Source organism: Macadamia integrifolia, chromosome 8, assembly GCF_013358625.1.
Source record: "Macadamia integrifolia cultivar HAES 741 chromosome 8, SCU_Mint_v3, whole genome shotgun sequence".
Taxonomy (NCBI): Eukaryota; Viridiplantae; Streptophyta; class Magnoliopsida; order Proteales; family Proteaceae; genus Macadamia; species Macadamia integrifolia.
In genome coordinates this window covers 9,610,654-9,635,238 of record NC_056564.1, presented here as the reverse complement: position 1 = coordinate 9,635,238, position 24,585 = coordinate 9,610,654, and the positions used below count along the sequence as shown (strand labels likewise).

Genomic DNA, 24,585 nt, shown 5'->3' with positions numbered 1-24,585 from the left:
AATAGAAATAAGCTGCAATACTTTCCATTAAATTTTGGTATGTGATTCGATATGGTCGACTCCATAAACTGTAGCATTACGTCTTCAGACAAATGGCTCATGTGGGCCCACAAAAAGTTCCCAATCAGATGTTCCAGAGTAGTTCATTATCGTAGACTGCACAACTTCCGTTGATCACTTGATCTCATCAAATTCTGGCAGAAGATACGAATCCAATAGGTTTTTGGCTTTTTGCACAAACCCTCCGTTCTTTGCTCCCAATTCAGGGGTATTCTAGTCTTATGACTAACACCCCTACAAAAAGAAAAAAAAAAATCCCACTCAACATTTCATCCCTACCAATCAAAGCTCCCCACGTGTCTTTTCGTTTCCCGCTGAAATTCTATTTAAGAAGGTTACTTTGTTCCTCTTGGCTTCCGAAACTAGTTTGCAGTCTCTGCAACTGCGAAGTTCGAACAGAGAAACCAGAGAGACAGACCTTCAAGAAATACCATTAATGGCAGCACTATCTCCATTCTCCCTCATTCTGTTCTCTCTCTTCTACACCTCTGTTCTTGCGATTCCGCCCGAAACAGTTCAGGATGCCGTCGAAATCCTTGCAGACTCAAGTTTCCTGGCCATGTCAGTAACCTTTGAACTCGTCGCACAAACCCTAATCCCCAATTCATCCTATGGGACGATCTTCTCTCCTCCTGACGCTGCCTTCGTTCAATTGGGACAGCCTTCAATCGATCTCCTCCAATACCACATATCACCATTGACATTCTCAGTTGATAGCCTCAGAACCCTACCATACGGTACCAAGATCCCTACCTTGTACCAGAACCACTCGTTAACCGTCACTACATCGGCTTCTGGTCAGCAGATTTCATTGAACAATGTCAAGATAAACGAATCGACCATCTTTGATGATGGATCTTTGGTTATATTTGGAATCGACAAGTTCTTTGATCCTTCTTTCAAGCTATCTTCACATTTGCCTCCGGTCGGAGCTCCTAGCTCTGACCTCGATTGTACGGTTCGCCACTTGCATGATCCTGCATTGGATCCCGGCACTTTTGCCGCGGCTTCTAGTATCATCAGAGACAAAAATTGCTCTGTGATGGCTTCTTTCCTTGAACTGCAACTGCCGCTATCTAGTGACCAGAAGAAGCTGACAATCTTCGCGCCGGTTGATCAAGCGATGGAAGACTACAATCGACTTTCTGGTGAATATTCAACAGTCTTTCATCGCCATGTTCTTCCTTGCAAGCTTACGTGGTCGGATCTGGTTATGTTGGATGATGGAACCATACTGGACACACTGTTGAGGGGGTTTACAATTAATGTCACAAGATCTGGAGATACAGTTGTGCTAAACGGAGTTTCCGTCGTCTTTCCGGAGTTGTATTCCCGGGATTGGCTTGTTGTCCACGGCATCCCTCAGATCCTTACGCAAGAACCAGCCAGAGATTCTTATGCTGAATTTAATGGCTATTCCAACGGAAATGTGCCTGATTCCACTGAATTCTGATATTTTGCCATTGCATATCACCATGTCAGCGTTCGTAAGTTCTTCACGGTTGCCTCACTTTTTTTCTCCCCATTTTCCTGCCTTTCCTGCTGGGGATGAGACTATTCCCTGCTTCGTCTTGATGGTGACCTTCAGAAACATGAATTCGGTTTCACTGGAACAGCTTCAGGTAGTGGACCTCAAGACGTCCATTAATCTTCTCTTGTTTCACCATTTACTGAAACTAGAAAATTGTTCTGTAGATATATGCTGCTTTATTTCATCCAAATTTCTCTCCCTTTCCAAACTTTTTTTACTACCTTTCCGAGGGATTTGTGTATACAAAGCAAGCTCATACATTTCTGAAAGTCACGATCAAGACGTATGAGTTTGCTTTGTATACACAACTCCCTCGGCAAAAGTATATGAATAAATATGCAATTCTTTACTGCAATATTCAAAGAATGTAATGTGTCCTTCCCATAATCCTTTTTTTTTTTGGTAGAACATCCTTCACATAATCCAACAGAGCAGACAATCCAAATTGAAGATTGCAGTAAATTTTTTAGACTAATGAGCTTGTTTTGCATTCTCTACTGTATGTTTAGGTTTTAGTTTCCAAATTTTCTTCCAAAATTTCCAAAATGCTCATTTGTGAATTGTGACTCCACTAGAGAGACGCATAAACCGCGGCGGAGAGGGAGGAGTCAAGGGGCAGGAAGAAGGTGGGTGGGGGGGTGAGTCGGGCAGTGAGATGTGGTGGGCAGGGAAGGGAGGGAGGTGCCAGGGAGAGGGAGAGAGCGGGAGCCTAGAGCCAACAAGATCAGTGATCGAATAAGAGCCTATTTCCCAAATCATCAGAACTAAATAGACATGTTTTGGTTCGGTTTTTAACTTTTTACATCTCCAGTATTTATTTATTAAAAAAACCCTTAATTTATTAGCCTTATAATCCATCAAAAAATTTTCAAACATTAAAAATAAGTCAAATTTATCTTCCATATTAACTAATACATAAAGAAAGAAGATTTATTTGGCCAGAATCGAAACCAAATCAAGAAAAGGTTTCACATTATTAACCAAAATCAAACCAACTTGTTCAAACTATCAATTTTTCTTTCGATTGTAAAATGCTACCCGTAACTACTTGTATATATAACTAACAAAACTTGATTGGCCCATCACATGTGTTAGAATTTTTTTTTTTTTGGGGTAGAACATGCATAAGAAGTTTTGATGAAGGTATAAATGATTGCCTTCACGTGTGATCCACCACTTTAACACACAAATCCAGCATACCCACTCACGAGACCGGAAAGTTTTCAGTTCTCGAGTCACATGAGTAGGTTTATAAGCATCCTTCTCTCTTTCTCTCACGAAATGATCTCTTCAGAGCACCTCATTGTATGAAATTCCGTTTCATTGCAATTCATTGGTAAAGTCTCCTCTACCGCTTGCTTGGAGAAAACCCTCTTTCAAATTACAGTGGTCTTTAGGGGAGTATGGGGGGAATAAATCCAGTCATCTCCATGGTTGGCTCAAAAGGTCTCACACTAGTTTTGCGTTTCTCTCGCTGTCTCGCTTGGTTTTTCATATTAAAACATACGAGAAAGAAACACGCATGTGCAGATTCTCACCTATATTTGGGAAGAATTTTAATTTCCTTTCCCAATTCCAAATATTGCATGAATCTGGGTTCTTCATATGGACATGAGAGGAAATTGAGGGATATAGGCACGTTTGAGATTATTTGGAATTTCATTCACCGGTGTCATTTTGGTTTATAGTATATACTCGTGCAAAATTCTTTGATTCGATAATCAAAGATTACCATACCAATCCAATAATGGAGCACTTCGGCCAGTAAGCTCAAAGATTACATGGACGATGGACCTCATAGAAGAGATTCCATTTCCAGTAGGTGCCGATGTGTGAGAGACTTTATTGGTAGCTTGCAAGGTTTATCAGGGTCCAACCTAAAACCTTAAGGCATTAAATGGATATGGTTCAAAGATATATTAAGAGACATCCAAGACATGTGAGACAATACCTCTACAGCTCTATACATCTAAATATGGCAATCAATTGTTGGGAAAGCTCACAGCAAGAAACCCTGAAATCTCTTGAGCCACAAGATTCAGGGGCCTGTGTTGCTATCAAACATGTAGCTAGGCAGCAGTTGGAAAATGGGAAGAGAGAGCCAAGGTGAGGAAGCTATTGAATGAAAGAAAAGTTGAAAAAGAGGCTGGGTAGTGACTACAGCAGGATTGAAGTAAAGAACCAGATTGATTCGCTCATGGCCTGTTATGAGTCACATCCCTTATCAGATCGCATACACTTGAAGAATTGAATGCATGACTAAAGCATGCTGGATATTGCCGAGGAACAAATATAATGCTTCATGATGTGGAGGGGCATAAACAAGCAATTCTTCCTCCATATAGTGAAAGAGATTGCGGTACTTATATAAATCATCACACCTTCGTTGCTCTTCAAAAATGTACTTGTTGCTCATACACTAGCTGCATATGTTGTAGTACAAACCAATATAGTACTAGTTTAGTATATAGTTAAACTTGCAGATTTACTTGAAGTATTATCTTGGTGTTTCGTAAATAAATATCTTCACTGAAATTTAAAGGGGGGGGGGGGGGGGGGTTGCCACTTTACACCTAGAAAAAAATCATACTTGCATAATGAACTGGAGGAATGGATACACTGTGAACACTTAAATTATTCTTCCATCATGAATTGAGGTACGTAATCCTTGTACATGAAACATACATCCAAGACTTGTGACAAATATAAGAAGAGAATGGATTATCCGAATGTAAAATGGTAGACAATCCAACCTTCACTTCTGTGGTTCCATGTGCATAGCTTCATGGCTTTGTGAGAAGTTCCTTTATATACATAACAACTGCCTCCACATCAATCGTCCATGCAACTGAAACAGGGGAATAGCCTGACCAAGGGTTGATCGAGTTCCATCTGCAACATAAATACCAACAGCTTTATGTCACAGTATCCAATTCCATAAAGGGGTGTGCTACTATGACAGTCTTAACATACTTTTTCAGTCCTTGGTCCATTAGTGTATGTCCAGCACATATACCCTGAGTTTCAACCCTCACGACCCCCTCCTTGAAAGTAAAAAGGTCAGGACGGATAAGTGCCACAAAACTCACCGGGTCATGAGGGAAAATGCCTGAATTTAGAAATTCAAGTGAGATATTTTGTGGAAGCATCATGATAATTCTTACTCAAAGTGATATTTGATTGTCAAGCTTGTAAAGGGGAAGTTACCATAGACACCATCAGATTTCACATGCCAATCTCTGTAAAATTGGCATAATTCACCTAAGAAATGAGAATTTCTCCCTTCGGAATTCCTCAATTCAGAGAGGTCTTCATCTGAAACATTGAATGGTATTCAACATGATTAGGTTCACATAACAACTAACTGGATAACTAAAGAATAATCATCAAGAGGGAAGTAGAAGAAGAAGAAGAAAACCAAAAAAAAAAAAAGAGCGGTTGGTTTGCACCTGTTAGTTTGACTTGGGTTGTAATATTTATGCCAACCACAACAATATTTGCTCCGGAGGTAAACACAATATCAGCTGCTTCTGGATCACCATAGATCTGAAAGTCAAAAAAGGAATATCATATTTATTATTAATTAGTTGCAGTACGCAATTTATGGCTAAGCAATGATTTGTTGTTACTTGCTAGCACAGGAAATGGTGCATTTCAAGCGCACAATCAAGTGCCCTTGTCATAAAGGTTACTTAATGGTAAGGCTCTGCCTGTGCCATAAACTAATTGATTTGTACATTTAACCAAAATTATACAAAATGAGAGACAAAAGCAACTTCCATAACCAAAAATAATAATAAAAAAGCTGACTCTAAAATGGTATTGATTTAACAAAAGAATAAATAAATAAATAAGTACCAGAAATTACATGCACAGGATAAAATTAGTTAGCCTTGCTAACAGTTCACATGACCAAGTTTTTGTGTGTGCATGTGTGCATGTGTGCACTATTCATGGCTGCTTTTTCCCCCCCATATTATCTAGTTTGTTTTTTTAAGAGACAGTTGCATTAAATGTAGCATGCTTTGGTGGCTTACTGTTTAACTTGATCCAATGAACAAAATCAAATATAGTTTGTCATTCCAATGTATCATATAACGTCAGAATGTCCTCAACCAAAGAGAGTCTTGATACAGTCGAAGGAATTCAGAATTAAGGAGCCTATATGCCTCTCGTTGGTTTGAGATGAGCACTGGGAGGGGAACAATAGCTTAAATGAAGTAGTTGCTGATGCTCACAAGCTGAGGATCAAAAGGAAGAACCCACAGTAAAGTCTGCCTTCTGATTAAGTTGTTTATGAAGATGATCAGTATCTGGTGATATCTATCTCCTAGTTTGCCAATCCAGAGATCAGTAGAGAGAGATTAATCAGGCACAATGAGAATCAGATGTCTCTAATTGAGCAATGTTGTGGGTGTGTGACCATCCATTATTCATTAACTATCCTTCATAAAGAAGAACCAACAACGATGCCTCTAGAATAGGAACCTGTAAACCCCCAGACCCGTGTCCTAGGGAATGTCTCCCTAGAGTCCAAACGCAAGCTTCAGGAAGCCCAGTCAGCAAAGTGGATGCGCAGGTAACAACAAAATAGTGAACATATAATAACATAGCATATATAGTCATCCATAGCCAGTCCAAGTTTAATAAATTAATTAGAGAAAATCAAAAGCATTTCTTTGTACCTTTCAAACAGTTCGGATACAAGATAAGTATTCATCAACAGGAATTGAAAAGCAAGATGGATTCATTTGAAGTACAATCTAGATAATTCAATTACATGCAACACTCAATCTGATGCACCACTTCTCATAGAACACCAAATGGAGTAAATAATGCAGTCAAATGTGTGTTTTGTCCAACCAAATTTATGAAACAGGAAGACAAGAGAAGTACTTGCATTAGCTTCAGCTGCAGGATTGACATTTCCGGATGCAAAGAAAGCCCCACCGAGTACTACCAGTCTCTTCACCTTGCTTGCAAACGATGAATCCCTTTTGATTGCCTAATTGAGACCAAAGAAAGGTAATATAATGCAAAACCAACCTGGCAAAACATATAATAGGTGGTAGCAGAGCAACAGGAAATTGATTTATTTTGGCAAATAAGGAAAAGATATTAATACTTACCAAAGCTAAATTTGTTAGTGGTCCCAATGCAAGTATGGATACCTCACCAGGATATTCAGAGACCTTGTCAACTAAAAATTCACAAGCACTCTTCTCAATTTTCTTTTCTTTGGGGGGTGGAAGAGATACATTCCCCAACCCATCAGGGCCATGAACAAAGTCGGAAACACGTGGTATTCCTCCCTGTTTAAAAAATGCAGCTTTCTGAATTAGAAATAACTTTCTCGCTTACAATGCAGATTTTTTTCCAAAAAAATAAAAATCCTAGCGTAAATCAAATTTAAACATATGAGACTGGCAGAATCACATAATTTTTCACGGCAAATTTATAGCAGTAGTTAGGACATCAATGGTTATACAGACTACAAATGGAAGCTACAGATGTTACAATAATGAGGTTGTTCCATGTTTAATAAAAAGTTGCACATTGAAATGAAGCTCAATTGGAAAACGGTCATTTCAAGAGCTTGACTTTGAATCGGAAAGAAGCAATTCAAATTCAAAATAGCATAAGGGTGAGATACATTAACTTCAAGACATTACTCATGAAAATTATATCAATGAATTAGTATGACAAAGAATTATGCAGTGTCCAAGAGAAAATAACCAAAAAATACAGAACAAATTTGGTAACAGTATATTGTATATTGAATATAGTGATAAGCAGTTGAGCTTTATTACCTTTAGAGGTTCAGAGCTGCCTTGTGCGACAGGTATACCAGGATGCCCTGCCATCTCACACTATCCTTTTACACATGGAATAGTAAATTTAATCATAAACATGCCCCTAATGATCGCATGTGGATAATTGAAAGTTGCATAAGGATAAAATGCATTATCAAAATAATAAAAAATCTATTGCAGCGAAACAATCACATACCAAGAGCAAAGCATTCCGTGTAGCGCCTTCAGTACTAACATTACCAAATATTGTAGTCAAACCTAAGACCTCCACCTCTGGTGTTTGAAATGCCATGAAGATAGCCATGCTGTCATCTGAAAACCAAAGACAGTAGATTAAGAACCCGCATGTCCGAAGACTCTGAACAATTGGTAGGATCATAAGATCAAACAGGTCAAAACTGCAAGAAACTGAACAATACTGAGTACTTCCAGAAGGAATTTCTTTCTTTCTGTTCTACTATAACGTTTGAAATAATCAAGGGGGAGGAGCAGAGGCCGATCGAGGGACTTCAGGTTGTGAATCAATAAAAACCGGAAATTCAAGCCAGAAACATTATAGAAATGAAAAAAAACAACAAAAGAAGCGAGAGAGACCAAGTGTATTGAACTAAACTCGCACCAAGTTCATCTTGAGACGGAAAAAGCAAGCAAATGAAAAGAGATCTCGAAAGAAATAATGAAGTATACCGATTCCAGGATCAGTATCAATGATGATCTTCTCCGGTTTAGACGAAAAAGCGGATCTTGTGTCGACTATATCGTGAGAATTCGACATCACAGACTCCATCTGACCTTTCTCCGATCAACGAAAAACAAAAGAAAAAGAGAAAGGAATCGAGGGATAAGGATTGGTCCGACAGAGGAAAAGGGAAGAAGAAGAAGAAGAAGATCAATGCGAGGGGACCCTTCGAACTTCTCTTCTTTATTGCTTTTTGTAAACCTTCGATGCCGATCCCCTTGGCCCGCACTTGCCCTTCCCTTTCAAGTCCCCTATTCTCTTCCTTCTCCCATTAAAGTTCCCTCGTCTCTTTCTTCTGTGTGTCTGTTAGTATTTATAGGTCTTCACAAAGAACGTGAATTCTTTCCATCGTGGGCGACAAAAGAGACACCTCCTCGCCGAACAAAAAGGGGCCAGGTGTACCTGTCTGACTATTCTATCCATATTCCATTAAGTCTTGCTAAAAAAAAATACATGAATATATGTGAGCGGAACATCTGTTCGTACATGATCTAAACTGGTCGTACAGTTTAAAGATGCCATGTGTCAAACATTCTTATGGGAATAATGTTCTGTTAATTTATTTATTTAAAATTTTATATATTTTTTTTTTATTTTTTTTATTTTTAAGAAATTTCAAATTATTCAAATTTTATTAACCTATTTTATCTCCTTTATTTAGGGGGAGTTTTAAATCGTGGATATGTATCCCAATTATCTCATTTTTTTTTATCTTCCACTCTCTCTCTCTCTCTCTCTCTCTCTCTCTCACACACACACACACATTAGGATTCTCAACCATCATTTTATTGATCATGTGTGAGTACATATATGGTTGATGGCTAAAAACCATTACAAGTTTGAGTATAGTAATCGAATTCATCAATCCATCTGGTTCTAATTTCGATAAGGATTTTTTCTTTTTTTTATTTTGTAAAAGATTTGGATCAGCTAAATCTTTTTTTTTTTGTAGAAATTTGGATCAGCTAAATCGCGGCTTGAAGTGTGAGGATTGCCTCTCCTTGGTCTCCACTTGATTTGGAATTGGAGGTTGGTAAATAATCTCTTTCTCATATTAGGGTTCTATGTATATTCTTATATAAAGAGACGTGGAAGATTTAAAAAAAAAAAAAGATACATGGAAGATAAAATATATATATATATATATATATGAGATAATTGGGATACATATCCACGATTTGAAACTCCCCCTAAATAAAAGAGATAAAATAGATTAATAAAATCTGAACAATTTGGAATTTCTCAAAAATAGGAAAAACAAAAAAAATATAAATTTTGAATAAATAAATTAACAGAATATTACTTCCGTAAGGAGGTTGGACACATGGCATCTTTAAACCGTAAGATTAGTGATCCGTTCTCTGAATATATTTCATTAAATAAAAATAAAATAAAAGAAAAGAAAAGAAGGGGGGAGGCTCAAGGCAGTTATTTCATCTTCCGTTGTGTTTGGGGGTTGACATCACCCTATTTTTTTAAGTTTATTTTTTCTTAAAAGAGAAAATAGTTTTTATATCAAAGTGTGGCCTCTTTATCATGGATTTCATGAAGACAATGTTAAGAAGAAAGGTTTTAAAACTTGGGATCGATCTCAATCGTTATTGATTTAGATCAATATTTAATTGTTTACGATTGAACTGATTTACCTTTTTTCCAACAAAAAAAAAATTAATTTATCTAATTTTTAAAACTATGACCAAAAGGGATGCAATGGTCATTTTGCATCCCCTATGTCTAGACACAAGGATAGAATTTAAAAGATATTAGATTAAGCTCTAGGTAAAATCGAATGACGTAGCTTTAAGACTATCATTTAATGAAATCACATCATCCAACAAACCCTCAATATTAACAAGATTCCAATCCCCCAAAAATAGAGAACCTTCATCTTACAACTAAAGACTTTTGCAAGAGATCTCTCTACTTGGTCACATAAAATATTATTTTTTCTATTTTTTATTTAGATTACTCTTGATATATATATATATATATATTCTATTTTACTTTTTCTTTTCACTATACAACCCAATTATACCATTGTTACATGGCAAAATATATAAATCGAACCGGATTGGAAAAACTTCAAGTATACAAGTAACAATCCTATGCCAATATCCAGTTTTTTTTTTTTTTTTTTTTTTTTTTTTTTTTGTGGGGGGTGGGGGGGTGGGGAAGGGGGTGGAAGGGGATTTCAAGGAAAATTCAAGTAACAGTAACATCTATGCAAATATCCAGTTTTTTTTTTTTTTTTTTTTTTGAGGGGGGGGGGTGGGGTGGGGTGGGGTGGGGTGGGGGAAGTGGGTGGAAGGGGATTTCAAGTTCAAAGGCCTATTGATCATCATATAGTAGAGACCCAAATAGGGACTAAGAACAAACCCACGCAAGAATCAACAGGAGCCAAGACCACACTGATACGCTTGAGAAAATTGATCAAGTAACTAACCCTCAAAACAAGTACTCCACTGAACACTGAAATGACCAGGCCTACGGAACAAAATTATGTAAGCAAGTAGAGCATAACATATGAGCACCAAGATGCCAGTGACTAAGACCATATCAAATCTAAAAACTCATCATCTATTCAATTTTCTCATTTACCCTAAAAATATATAAATAATTCAATCTAGATCAATATCGGCAGGGATCAAAATAATTTAAACCCGCCCTCCTCCCTCCTCCCTCCTCCCTCCCTCCCTCTTTCTTCTTTTAAGAAAATGATGTTTAGAACCACTTTACCCTCATACCTTACAAATGGTTTAGGATCACATCTCGAATCACTACCAATCCACTCTTCAAACTATCTATGAGATTTGAAACCTCCGATAGAAATTTGTCTACAACCTGACACAGAGACCATGTTTAATTGCAAAGAAAATTTAACGGGAAGCGAGTCATGATTACGTTTGATTGCAAAGAAAATTTAAAAAAAAAATTGACACATTGACCATATTTGACTGCCAAGGAAGTTTAAAGAGAAATGAAATTTTCAAACTAAGAAAAAAAAATCTAGTGATCATTGTCCTATACGAATATATAAATTATTTAAACTTTTCAACATATTAGTACAGATACATTTTACATTTTACAACGAATGGTTTTGAAATGATCTGAATTTAGTGATATAATCAATCACATGATAGCAAAAATTTCCTTTTTTAAAATAAAAATTTCACTTTCTTTCCCTTCCCTTTAATTCCCAATTCCCGTTGCAACAGAAGGAGACAGAGACTACAGGAGAAGAATTTCTACGATGGGTTTGCAAGATTCCAGCTTACTAACCCTAATCTACAATTGAATTCTTCTTTAGTCTGCAAGATTAATTCAGACTCACATGAGTATCAGTATTTACAAAATTCACGCTAAATTTTATCCCATTTTTTCAAAAAACTGGGCACCAATCCCTGTAATCAAAATTTGGGCTCCCCTCGCCATGCCATCAGGGTCATTACCTTCCACTCCTACGGAGGTTCACCTGCAAAAAATAAAAGCATCTAATCAACAGAGGAAAGAATCAATAGACATGTACAAAGAAAAACATTTTCTTTGTATTTATACAGGTACATCTCAATTACTGCTGCTGTATATCACACGATCTTCCATTCATGTATGTAGAAACGGTATTATACACTTAAAAGGCACGAGAAAAATGCTTTCCTCATAATCCTCAAGTCTCATAGCAACATCAAGGTGAAGCTCATGTAATAGTAAGGATTAGCTATCCAGGGATCATAATTTGCAAGAATTAGCCAACCATGATCTCAACAGCCAAACTTTGGTCAATGAAACATAATGACAATACGATATCCCTAGTGAGAAGAATCCATGGTCAACAGTTAAAATCCAGTAAAGATTTAACAAGCCTGAATCATGGTGTCCACATTTAACGTGTTTTGATGTCATAATAATCAGTCCTAAAAGCAAACACAGTTGAACTTCATCAGATGACCATCATGACAAGCACAACCACAGATCAGGCATGCCTTGAGGAACTTGCTAATGTTCAGGTAAGGGATAAAGATTACCAAATAGACACCATATCAGCCAATAATAGTGGCTAGTCCCCAGATTTCATTCGAAGTTGCTACAAATCAAACCATCACTAAGCTAGACAGTACCAGTATGCTCATCCAACCAGTGGCTGAGCATCAGTATTTTATCACCACTGAAACAATAAATGCTGGAGGATTAACCCACTATATTTGTAAGGATTTGCTGTAATTAATTAACCTTTCATGAAAGATCCCAGTGTCTCCATTTGGGGTAGCATGCATGTGACTTGTAAAACATAGTGCTGCTGCATATGAACTTCGTACAAACCTTCTGTAATGAAGATCATCCCCCCATAGGACACTCTCAAAAGATGCCTAGTTAACTCTAAGGCACTTCACTAGTCTTGGGGGAACCAATAACAGGTGCCTTTGCCGCATGACCTTTCAGGTTTCCAGCAGCTTGTCCGGCAGAGCTCTTTGTATTTACTGCCTCAACTCCTACAATCGATTTCTTAATCTGCAAATGCAAAAAAAAGAAAAAAAAATTGCACCCAGAACAAATACTAACAAACCACACAAGATTGACATAAGGAGGACCAGAGTTTTCCCCCTTTTGATGGGATGATGAGTAACAAATGAATGATTTTGTTTTAGTTCATGCAATAAAAAGAGAGGAATATATGCCATTATTACTCATAAATGTCATCCATATTCTTCCAGATTTTCCTCTTTTTCTATTTAACTGTAAACCCAAAGCTTGGATAGATCCCAAGAAAATTTACAACGTTAACCCTTGGGCCTTGCTAGGATACTGCCAAAATTTGGATGGTGACAAGCAAGTGTACTGAGTAAGACTATACCATGGTGACACTCAGGCTCCTTCCCAAAAACTAAACCAGATCTCTTGTGTGATTTTTCACTCTATTAAAGTCATGTCCACATTTTAAGCAATTTTTTTACATTTAGAGAAAAATAAAAACAAGGGCCAAAGGTTGTCAGGCAATACACCCACCTAAGCATGCCAAAAAATTAACAAAAAAATGAAGTTTCAGTATAAGCTAGAAATAGAGAAAAACCTAGATCTAACAGTGAAACCATAATATAAACTGCCTTTTAAATTTTCAATGGATTAGATTTGCTTTAGATCTCCAGATTTTCCATCAAGAACTAATGCCTTCCAACACATAAAAATAATAATAAAAAAAAAAAGGTCTCTATATTAATCCAAATAAGGGTCACTGGAATTAGGTAGACATATGTTTAAAGCGAACTCTTGCTTTTCAAAATAATTGCCAATTGCAGCGCGCGCGCGCGCGCACACACACAAAAAATGCAAAGGCCGATTGAACAATTAAGGAACAAAATGAAAACATACTGCTGCAAGCCGCTCCTTGTGAATATCAGCTGTATACTGCAAAACCAGAAAGAAAACTTTCAAGGAAAAAGAAACAATTGAGAATATTCTGCATAAGAAACCATGAAGTAGACTTAAGGACAACCATTCACCCTGTGGTAAATAGTTGCACAGTTTTTCTTTTACCGGCTTCTTGTAGCTCTTGATCTCATCTCCACCAAACCCAGGAAGTGTTATATTCCAATTTCTTTCTGCATTAATATAGAAGAAAAATAGAAAACTGAAAAACAAGTACTTGTAAACGGAAGTGAGAAGCAGAATGAGAGTCACTATTAGATTGCTAACCTAAATGCAGAAGTACATCCTTTGCTTCTAACGTAGTTGATTTACGATGCTTGGCCAATGAACAAGCAAATGTTGTTATCTGTTCCAAGAAGGTTGAAATCAATCATCTATCAAATTTATAAAATTCCCCAAAGCACACAACAAACATATTTTGTCTGTATTAGAAACTTCATTTTCATTTTTTTTTAGGGGTCGGAGGTGTGAAGCACTGAGAAACAGCTAGTGCACCATCAGTTTGGTTATATTACCATACACTACTAATAATGTATAGCATAGTTGTCACAGTGTCTAGGTGATCCTAGGCATTGGAGAGGGAAAATCAAGGTGCCAAAATAGTTTAAAGTAGTGGTACGTATCGGCCTATATGTATCTGGCATCAGCCCTTACCAATACGATACTACCAATATGCTATATGGAAATTCTAAAATCCTTTTGTATCGCATGATACATATCGGTACGCCACTTATATACACCGATACATATTGATAAGCACCAATACTCTTTGGAAAATTAAAAATCGACGTCGAATCTATGTTTCGGTATGTATCTGTACGTATATGTGCCAACACATTCCGATTGTACCGATACGGTAGACGACGGTCATATAATGGCCAAAATGGTCACAGCAAAACACACTTTTTTAGAGGGGTTTTTGTTCCAAAGTTGCTACCAACCATTTTTCTCTCTAACTAAAGTCAAAACCAAGGTTGGGCATAAGGATTTTACACCCATAAACTACAGACCTTGGATTCTCAATACGATACTATCAATTTAGTGTTCATGTATGATACATGTTATATATAGCTTTTTTTAATCTTTTTTTTTTTTTTTTTTTTTTTTTTTTTGCAAAAGTGTATAAAAAAATGTTTCCTATCCATTTATTGTTTACCTTTAGCATATCTCCAATACGATACGATACGATACGATACCCTCCAATACGTATCTTAATTTTTGCCAGTCGATACTATGACCGATACCGTTACTTTAATCCTTGGGCGCCAATGCCTGAGTCCTGACAACTATGATGTATAGTTGATTAAACTACTGTTCCTTTTCATGTGAATTCTTCAGAAGATAAAAGTAATATTGGCTAGTTGTCTTGGGGCTCAAATCTCCATTCCCCAATAGCAGCCATAAAAAAGAGCAGAATACAGAGTTGTATGTAAGGTATCATGTCTAACTTGGCAGGACGTTACAGTTCAAGTGCAACAGTCCCTAGGCATGGCTTAATTTAAACAATTACTGTTTCAGTCTCATTACTATTAGTTGTTTGCTAGCATAATTTTTGGTTCGTTGTTCCTTAAATTATAAGTAGAAGTTACATTTTTATTAGAAATAGGTTTAGCTTATTACTCACTCATTTTTCCCTTCTACTAAAAAGTTTGGACTTTCTTCATTTATCATCTCGCCTTGAGGGCAGAAACATCCTGTTAACAGTAGATATCATGTCCAGCAGCACAGCATTGACATGGTAAAGTGCTATAAACTTGTCAAGGATAAACCCATAATGTGAAATGCGTCTTCACACAACCAAGAAGTGCTACGTCCCAGACCAAGCAAATAGCCAATTATCATGCTGAGATGATAACTTAAGAAGGCCAGCCTTTAGATAAGAACGCTAAGATTAAATTAACTGAACTATCTGAATAAAAAAATCCTCAAAGTAACGCCAATATTTAATTAAAATGAGAGAGGAGGAGAGGGGAGGGGGGGGGGGGGGAAGCAAAAATAAAACTCACACTGTCAACGAATTCATCTGCAATCTCCACAAGAATGTCTTCAACTTCAGGATCTAACCTTTCAGATGGATCAATCTGTCCAAGAAGCATAAAGCAAGAAGTTGGCATGGAACTGGAAACAATTCTACATGTGTATTTTTGCATATTTGATCGATATAATTTGAAAATGGGTCTTCATATTTCACCTTGCCAGCTAAATCTGATCAGGGTGGGGTTAGCTTCTCATCTAAACAACGGGATGCAGATTTCAGCAGAAAGAAGAGGAAAAAAAGATCTTCCCTGCAATTTGGCTTGGTTTTATCCACCTGGTTCAAACCAAACCCTGCAGTTAAAGGATGGTTCTAGAAACCAGGAGCCGTGGGAACCAGTTAGGAGTCTTCTACACAACTTGCTGTTCCAGATCTCCAGATATTAAGGGATCTTATCTTTTCATAAAAGTCGTGGGCTAGCAATAGAGTTCTTATCGCTTCTATTTTCTTTAGTTTTTAGTCAGGCTGGATATGTCCAGTCCTTTTTAATTCGGTTTCCTTATTGAGTTAGGTCGTTTTGGAAAATTAGGATACTTCCAAGCATGGCCTGTGCATTTAGGAAGTAGCCTATTCTGTTTGAATCCTATTTCAAAAAATTTAAGTCAATTTAGAAGTCCTCCATCTAGGCTGGTTGATGGAAGGAGATTGAGTCATGCTATGTTTCTGAATTTATTTATTTTATTATTATTTTTAAGTTTTATACATAATTATAAGGCTAAACAGCCCCAGTGATTTGATTAATGGATTTTGGCTTCAGCCTATTGATTCTGAGGTGATTCAGAATGTTTCTGCTGTGGCAATTCAGCAGGTACCTGGTATCTGGTGGTGATTCCAGAAAATACATACCCCTCTTTTTACCTTCTTCTTATCTTGTTCTTCTGTCAAATCAGGTCAGTCTATCTTTTAGTTCCTGTACATATTTTCTTTAGTTTAGTTCCTGCACATTTTTTCTTCAGTTTCAATTTCATTTCAGTTTTAAAACCCCAAAACTCAATAGATTTCAAGAGTCCTAGATTAATGCTACTTCTTAAAATTTCACAATTCTGGTTTGATCCCTTCAGTGCAAGTTCTGTTATTGATCCTGAATTTCAAATCATTATCAATCACTATCTTAGATCATTTTATGGACTGCTGATTGAACCCCTAACAACCTTCTGTCGAATTCTCAATTCTGTCAGTTTTGGGTTTCCTTGTAACAGTAGAACTCTTCATTATCTACTAATCTAGCCATCAGATTGTTGTCAAACTTTACCAGTGTGTTCTTCTTGATGCATAACCATGCGACTAAAATATTAGTCCAATCAGATAATTACTTACTGAGTTATTTTGTTTTCTCCTGAATATGTTTGGGTTACTACTACCTGTGATTCTGGTTTTCTAACAGATTTCTGAATCCCAAACCTTCGGTGGTTTAGAACCTCATCACAATGCCAAGTGGGTGCATGCACGTGCATATACAAACATACTCATGTTCGCCATTGATTTGAATATTTTTTATTTTATCCACAGCATCAATGACTAATATCGCCATGGTTATGAAGACCAGAGCAGACCACACTGATGTAGAAGAGCACTACAACAAATATTATAGCCACAGGCCCATGGTCTGGGTGTTAGCTGGTTCACTAAAAACCAGAATTGTGGGTGGATTAAGTAGTTTCTATTTTGAATCTTTAGTAGATAATACTTTGATCTTAAGGTATCTTTCCTTTATATCAGTTTCTTATTGTACAATGTATCAACTAAATGTGTGGTCTGAAAGTTGCTATTTTTTTCTTTAGATTGTAATTTCATTCTTAGGCTGTTGCACCATCAGTTAGCTGCAGTAATTCAAGGCTCTATTGTGTCAAAGATAATACATATGATCTCAGTTTGAGGGTATTCCACTCTAAGATTTGTAAGTTTTCCTTCGGTACTAATTCTGGATAGAAAGTTGCTATTTAACTTCTTCTGCTGTAGCTATCAATCCAACCATTGGATTGCTACCTTCTTTGGGAAGTAATATACTGTTGCTGTGACCTTACCGTCGACCTGATTTTAGGTCCCGTCGGAGCCCTAGTACTGTGGTTAATAAGCTCTTTTATTGCTGTCACATAGAAGTCGATGGTCCTACCTGTGGGTTGGGAATTTTCTTGTGGTCTGAACCTATCTTCTCTTCCATATGACAATATCAATTTTTCTTCCTTTTCACTACTATTTTCTACACCAATCGACAGCATATTTCGTTACCTATTTTGAGCATTTATTTTCTACTTTCTACCACTATGGTAAGCCTAGTCCCCTCTATTTCTCCCTGAAATTTCTTCACTAGTTTCTATTATCATACCTAATTAGATCTGGCCATATCAACCATCACATTAGAACTATCTTCAACAATCCTTAATTGAGCCCATCACTTGTAGATCCATCATTAGATCTGCATTATTTCGTATCAGAGCCGAAACTAAAAAAGATTTTCAAAATGGAGTATGACCCTTACATTTATGACCTATCCCATACACTCCAAGAAAATATGTGTGCCCAAAGAGAGTATAAAAGACAAGCTCTGAAGAATTCAAGAATTCAGTAAAAATATTGGAGTTATACTTGAAGTTCTGCAACCACAGGTTGAAGGCAAGTTGATCGAGAAAGCCTTTGACGATGAACACACTATAGAGGAGACCATGATCAGAATCGAAGGTATATTGATCAATGGATGATGATCTGACTGAAGATCAAAAACCTCATACAGAAGATTCTGTTGAAGAGGAGCAAATCATGATTGACTCTTTTGAGATTAAACATGTGGAAATTGTTCTTCCGCAACAAATCTTTAACACCGTCGCTGATCTTGTTAATGAGAAGCAAGGAATCATCAAATCAAGGCGAATAATCATGGATGCTGATGGACTGGTGTTGATTCTCTCCTACTATAAAATTCGAGGTCGAGTTGTTTCCAGCACTGGGGGGAATTGATGCAGCTAAGGGTGTCCAATAGGTCCTTGAAATACTTTATTTTTTTATTTTGGCTCATGATTGGGTTCTATGGACCTTGAGCTTAAGCATGTTATTTTTGAGTTTTTAATTATAATGGGTCTCTTTTATAAGCCCAAAAGTTGGGATTTAAGGGAGTAGGCAGGATTAAGTAAATGGATAACATTGTGGGTACCATGTGCTATTTAATTAGACAAGTTAGTTTAATCTAGAAGAGTCCTTTCAAGCTGAGTGCTTAAGTAGTTTAGGAAGGTTAAGAGCCATCAGTGGAGTCATTTTAGGAGATTTTAATTCTGTTTTTACAAATAGCAGTGTAAGTTTGTAACCCGCCCACCCCACCCATGATTCTGATTGATTCGAATAGAATAGTTTTGTTTGGAAATTTGCTTCATGTGGCATACTCTCTCTCCTCCCCCCCCCACCCCCACCCCCACCCCCACCCTACCCTCCCCTCTCGTTTTCCCTCCCCGCCTTGTGAGCTGTCTTCTTTCTCTTTCTCTCGGTGAGATTTCTCCTCTTACATTATTCCTCCCAATCACACCCTCTTCCACCCCTATCTTCTCTCCTAAACTTTCTCTCTTTCTTCCCTAATATATTGATTCTTCCTAAGATCTGGATTTTCAGATCTGATCCTAATTTATCTCCCACACAACATCACTTTTTCCCTCTTATTTTCTCTCTCATCTACACCAATCAACAGCCTATTTTGTTTCTTATTTTCTGTGTTCTACCCCTGCGGTAAGCCTTGTCCACTATATTTTCTCCCTCCAATTTCACTGGTTCTATTATCATACCTAAATAGATCTGGCAATACCAACCATCAGATTAGAATCTTATTCCACTATCCTTAATTGAGGTCATCACTTGCAGATCCATTGTTCAATCTGTGCATTACACCCCTCCCCCCCCCCCCCAAAAGAAAAAAAAAATGTCCATGCAATTACCCTCATAGAATAGAGAAAAAGAGAGGAAATATTGATTGTGCATTAATTTCCTCTCCCAAGCTACCCTGTTTTTACCAAAATTTCATAGAAATGCTCCTCCTCTATAGAGGAGGCAATGAGGTTGTACTGGTTAAAGAATCTGCCCCCTTTCTGGGTCTGGTATGGTTTTAATTATCAAGCTCCAAAGATTTCACATAAGCCATATGCTTGAAGATAAATCCAAACATATAGAAAGAAGAAACTTCAGAAAAGATAGAAATAGGCCACAACTCAATCAAATGTACTCCACAATAAGATGTCTCACCTCAAAGGATATTACACATCATTCATCCAAAATATACAAGAGTTATTTGTACTTCCCAAAAGAAACTGTTGAGCTCTATCCATATTCTCTACGATGACATACTGGTAAACCCAACTAACTAAAACATTACACCTATTAAACAACTCTAGCAGATAAGGCAATGTCTAGACCAGAAAAGAAAAAGGGAAGGCAAAGATGGCTGACCTGAGAGACTAATTCATGTATGCTTCTCTTACTGAGGATCTGATTGCCACACTCACCAGCATCTGCACTAGCCGTAGCATTTTGGGTCCCTGACTGCACATTTGTAGGTTGTACCGTTGTAAGAGAGGTTGATTTCTGGTTTCCTAATCCTTGACCCCGTGTAACCTGATGTTGATGAGGCAGAGACTGGGGAACCCTTGGTGGTGGATATTGTTGTACATAGTGCTCTTGTGACTGTTGTGAAGGTGATGGTTGTTGCTGCTGCTGGGCAGATGGCAACTGCTGTTGGTGGGAAGGCATTGGTAAAGAATGAAGCTGTTGTTGAGGAATGTGAGATCTTTGCTGCAAAGATTGTGGTGGCTTCATCTGTGGCCTGTATGAAGAAGATGATAAAGATGGTTGTGTTTGCTTCCCCTGTTGCCCCGCTGAAATCCATGGTTGTGAAGGGTTTTGGGAACTTTGTGGTGTACCCGGCGAAGGAGAACCAGGAGAACCCATAGATGAAACTCTTAGTAGACTGTGGCCTTGAAGCTTCTAAAAACAGAACACCAAAAAAAAAAAATTATAACTCATTAACTGTAACAACCAGGGAGTCAATACATGCATAATCAAATTAAAATCATAAAATAAAACCTGGTCAAAGCATAATTGCACATGGAACACATGTTTCTTCCCCAATGTTCCATTGTTTCCTAGAAGAGCCACTTCACACCCCCTCATCTTTTATCTCTTTTCCTAAAAAGATGGTATCAAGTCGACATGTATCTCTATCATTTTCATCTTTTCTTCTATCTTCTTGTATAGCCCTACAGTTTGGTTGGAAGTTCCAATGACCATAACTATTCTTTGCAAAACAGGTCTGTAGAATTTACAATTGGCTCACATTGCTGCATCAGAAAATATGTAACTGATAATCTGATATGCGCAGCAGAATTTTTTATTAAATATAAAAGGCCGTAGTTTAATCAAATTATCAAGGTGTCATTTGTGGAATTTCAGTACTTGTGTGGCCAACAGATTGTGAAAGAGATAAAGAAAAGCAATTTTAGCAATGGTCCATCTGGTTGGATGAATACTGATGAAAAGTATGACAAAATATTTATAGAAGAAAATCTACCAAATATAATTTTAAGAAAAAACTGCGAGAATAACAGACTTAACAGTACATAATAGAGCTACATTTTATACCAGTTGAAAATTGAAGTAAAATTCCTTTGGTCGACTTGTTATTAGTTTGGTTGGTAAGTGAAGTGAACTTGAGATACTCGGTTTTTTTTTTTATTGAGTTATTACGGTAGCGAACAACCATTGTTGGTAATGATTGAAAAATCTCCATTATATTTTTTTTTTTCTAACTTCACATTAGTTTCCAACAGTTTACATGTAACCAGACAGAGCATAAGAAAGAAAGGAATCCACAACTGCTTAGGGATAAACAACAGGCAACCAGGTATAACATAAAATCAACAATCAGAATAAAAAACCAGAAAGACAGTCAAAGCTTCATGCATGTCTCTAAAGACATTAATGTTCAACCAAATATGTTTAGAAATTAGGAGAAAATCCAAGTCTTAGAGGGCGTAGCTATCAACAAAGTCTATACTAGGGGCTATTATTGAACAGAATTGAATATGCTCAAATGAAATTTGAGCAGTTAATTGGCTCTTTCACAGCAGCCCTGTGGTTCGTTGTCAAGGTCAGTGGATGCCTAAAAATCAAGGTGGACTCATAGATTTCCTCCTCCTCCTCCTGTCTTCTTTTCATTACACATACCAGTCCCACTTTCAGCCATTAAAAGTCCTTCTTTTTGTCAAGCAATGACCACTAACCATCCATAGAAGCATTTGTCATCCCCTCTTAAACTAAACCCAGCCAAAAGCCTCTTTCTCTAAACCCTGGCGTTCACACTCCACTCCATCTAAAACCCAACAGTAAACATCCTTCTATAAGTTGGTCCCTAAAATTTGAATTAGTTACCTCTTTGCAGTTTCACCGCAGTCCAACACCTAAAATAACCTCTTAAACCCTTAAACTCCACTTGAGAAACCTTATTCTCTACAGATATTCAAATTTCCTCTCTAAAACCTTTTTCCTGAACCCAATTTTTGAAGAGTTAGACTCAGTAATACCCACAAATTTCTGGTTGAGAATGCATGTGATTCACAGAATGCAACAAAATGTTTCCAATGGATTAAATATGATCAGCATATCTTAAGACAAGGGAAGCCACAAACTCCTTGCATAGAAAGCACTCAATTTCATGAACAGAACAAGCTACATTATAGGAATGGGAATTGCAAAATAAAGCTTACAACTGACTTGACTAGATAAAGACTGGCTACTGGATGGAGATTGAGATCTTATTGATGGTTGAACAGGTCTCTGTTGAGGATGTCCAGAAACCCCACCTGGCCGCAATTGAGAACCAGGACCATGAGAACCCACCATCCCCATACCCTGAACCCCATGCATCTGCGGTCTTACCTGAGAAATAAAATACAAAAAATAAACTTTTAGATAACTGCACTAATCAAACTTTTAGATAACTGCACATTTCCACAATAATACGAATTGAACTTTCTGTAGAAACAATTTCATAATTATTCGCATACAAATGGCCAGATAAAGAAATGGAAAGAATTTGGCCCGGGGGGGGGGGGGGGAGTGTGGAAACGTTTACTGTTCTTCTTTCTTGGTGGGGTACTAACCGTGGTAGCGTTGGTCGTATTAGTACTTGGGCTTGGGTCAGATACATTGACTGAACCCCGAGGCAAACCAGTAAATGGTGGATTGAAAAACGTGTGTTGCTGAGGGGGCCTAGCATGCGCGGGAACCCCAATTGCAATACCACCTCTCTGAATGGGTGGTGTGGAAATGGAAGGCGAAGCAGGCGATGATATGGACGGAGGCAAGGGAGCTGAGGTTGTCGATGAAGTCAGAGATGAGAGATGCGCGAAATTCGGGTAAGGCGGTTGCGGTCGAAGCCGGTTCAGAGGAATGCCAGGAGCCCGAGTTTGAGAATGTTGGTGATTCGGCTGCTGCTGCGGTTGCGGTTGCGGTTGCTGTGCCTGTTGTGGCTGCTGGAAAGAAGTCGATGGCTGAGTATTTTGGTTTTGGTTAGGGTTCGGATTAGGGTTAGGGTTGGGATTCGGGGAAGGTGAAGGTACAGGTTCTGTCGCGGAAGCTATTGTAGATGACGATGAAGGAACAGTTGAAGTTGAAGGTGGTGTTGGCTCCGTTGGTTGTGGAGCGGTTGCCGCAGTTTCCATGGAATCCATGAAACCAGGAGACAGTGAAGCCCTGGAGCTTTGCACTTGGTTTGATGCTATATAGTAATAGAAAAGTGACTTGGATCGGCTTCAAGGACAAGCCAGCGTTATAAAACACGTAATGGGATCGAATCGGTCCGTGCCGATTCCAATTCAAATCGGATCATGCATCTCAAAGAGTATTTTCCCAATCGGACGGTTCTGATCACTTGATTAGCAAAATCAAGTTGACTATGGCCCATCGTAAAGTCATTCTACGCGTCATACCTCTTCCCTTCTATGGAAGCTCTCTTTTATTTTATTTTTTAACAGAAAAAATAATATATTTAATCATATACACTTAATTTGGGGTGTCAATTATGAGCCCACATCGGTAGGCCTGGTCGAGCTCAGCAAATTTATGGCCCGACTTGGACCGGCCCGACTAATGACCCAACCATTGTCAGCAAAAATGCATTTAAAATTCCGTTTGAAATGCATTTTTATTTGTCACCGTTTAAAACACGTTTTACTATATACTTCTCAAATATACTTAAAAAAACAGTAAACTTCAAGCATTCTCGTTCTAAACACGTTTCAGTTTTTAAAGCGTCTACATAATTGATCATGTATCTCTCTCCCGAACTTTGATCGATCTGATTATTTCACCAACTTGAAGTTAACACAGTGAACTATATTTCTTATGATATTACTTTCAACTCAAATTCAATTCACAGACCCTGAAATTGAGCTATAAACTGACGGATTTGCTGAAAAATATATCTAAAGTGATGACTCTTAACTATAATTGAACATATATTATTTCGAGAGCGTGTTGACTATGTTGACAACAATGAACAACACCATAACCTAGTCACATTGTTCGATAAGACTTCGGGCATATGTGGTGTATGAGTTTAGGTTTGGCGTTGAATGATATTCAATTATATGTTTTAAAACTTATAATGAGACATGAGATGTATAAGCATTAATGATAAATATTATAATTGTTTTGAACACTATAGGCATATATTCATATAATAATTTCTTAATTTATATGTATACTACCGTTTGTTTGAAATATACACGTTTAAAACCCGTACCATATGTTTTTCGATTTTTACCGTTTTCTATTTTTTTTATTGTATCATTCAAAAATTTGTACTGTATAAAACTTATACCGTCCGTTTCATTTTTGTTGTTGTTCTCATTTTTGCTAACAACGAACCCAACACATCTAGTAAATGGACGTTCACAGTGCAAATAGCTAGTTCGTCGGGGGCCAATCAAACCGATAAACTATAAGTTTGACT

At 37.5% G+C, this 24,585-nt stretch overlaps 3 protein-coding genes across 6 annotated transcripts; 1 reads left to right on the top strand and 2 right to left on the bottom strand.

Moving 5' to 3' along the window:
* Nucleotides 1–406: 406 nt before the first annotated feature.
* LOC122086215 (putative fasciclin-like arabinogalactan protein 20) lies at nt 407–1,797 on the top strand. The gene has a single exon (XM_042654952.1). It carries the CDS (start codon nt 497–499, stop codon nt 1,511–1,513), a length of 1,017 nt encoding a protein of 338 aa, XP_042510886.1. The 5' UTR covers nt 407–496; the 3' UTR covers nt 1,514–1,797.
* A 1,734-nt stretch (nt 1,798–3,531) lies between these two features.
* On the bottom strand, nt 3,532–8,487 carry LOC122086017 (uridine nucleosidase 1-like). Of its 2 annotated transcripts, XM_042654688.1 has the most exons (10): nt 8,092–8,487; nt 7,601–7,716; nt 7,402–7,461; nt 6,721–6,903; nt 6,492–6,596; nt 5,041–5,137; nt 4,799–4,906; nt 4,565–4,700; nt 4,345–4,483; nt 3,532–4,023 (listed from the first exon to the last, which is right to left on the bottom strand). In XM_042654688.1, the coding sequence occupies exons 1-9, from the start codon at nt 8,189–8,191 to the stop codon at nt 4,375–4,377; spliced, it is 1,014 nt and encodes a 337-aa protein (XP_042510622.1). In that variant the 5' UTR covers nt 8,192–8,487; the 3' UTR covers nt 3,532–4,023; nt 4,345–4,374. The 2 variants fall into 2 exon arrangements, with proteins under 2 accessions (XP_042510622.1, XP_042510621.1); XM_042654687.1 differs by lacking the exon at nt 3,532–4,023 and having other exon boundaries at nt 4,166–4,483; nt 8,092–8,481.
* Nucleotides 8,488–11,385: 2,898 nt separating this feature from the next.
* On the bottom strand, nt 11,386–23,355 carry LOC122086570 (transcription initiation factor TFIID subunit 12). 3 transcript variants are annotated; one of them, XM_042655483.1, is made up of 9 exons: nt 22,733–23,355; nt 22,344–22,508; nt 20,025–20,558; nt 15,571–15,645; nt 13,832–13,910; nt 13,673–13,737; nt 13,508–13,543; nt 12,371–12,649; nt 11,386–11,615 (listed from the first exon to the last, which is right to left on the bottom strand). In XM_042655483.1, the coding sequence occupies exons 1-8, from the start codon at nt 23,300–23,302 to the stop codon at nt 12,518–12,520; spliced, it is 1,656 nt and encodes a 551-aa protein (XP_042511417.1). In that variant the 5' UTR covers nt 23,303–23,355; the 3' UTR covers nt 11,386–11,615; nt 12,371–12,517. The 3 variants fall into 3 exon arrangements, with proteins under 3 accessions (XP_042511417.1, XP_042511418.1, XP_042511419.1); XM_042655484.1 differs by having other exon boundaries at nt 12,461–12,649; XM_042655485.1 differs by having other exon boundaries at nt 20,025–20,555.
* Nucleotides 23,356–24,585: the final 1,230 nt, after the last annotated feature.

What these genes read in the sequence shown, in the direction of transcription:
- LOC122086215 (XM_042654952.1), top strand. Translation starts at nt 497, where the DNA reads ATGGCAGCACTATCTCCATTCTCCCTCATTCTGTTCTCTCTCTTCTAC.
- LOC122086017 (XM_042654688.1), bottom strand. Translation starts at nt 8,191, where the DNA reads ATGGAGTCTGTGATGTCGAATTCTCACGATATAGTCGACACAAGATCC. An exon ending in GCAGCTCTGAACCTCTAAAG is followed by an intron (nt 6,904 to 7,401) that starts GTAATAAAGCTC and finishes TTTTTTAAACAG; the next exon opens with GGAGGAATACCACGTGTTTC. An exon ending in GAAATCTGATGGTGTCTATG is followed by an intron (nt 4,701 to 4,798) that starts GTAACTTCCCCT and finishes TTCTAAATTCAG; the next exon opens with GCATTTTCCCTCATGACCCG.
- LOC122086570 (XM_042655483.1), bottom strand. Translation starts at nt 23,302, where the DNA reads ATGGATTCCATGGAAACTGCGGCAACCGCTCCACAACCAACGGAGCCA. An exon ending in ATACGACCAACGCTACCACG is followed by an intron (nt 22,509 to 22,732) that starts GTTAGTACCCCA and finishes TTTATTTCTCAG; the next exon opens with GTAAGACCGCAGATGCATGG. An exon ending in TCAAGAGCTACAAGAAGCCG is followed by an intron (nt 13,544 to 13,672) that starts GTAAAAGAAAAA and finishes CTGGTTTTGCAG; the next exon opens with TATACAGCTGATATTCACAA.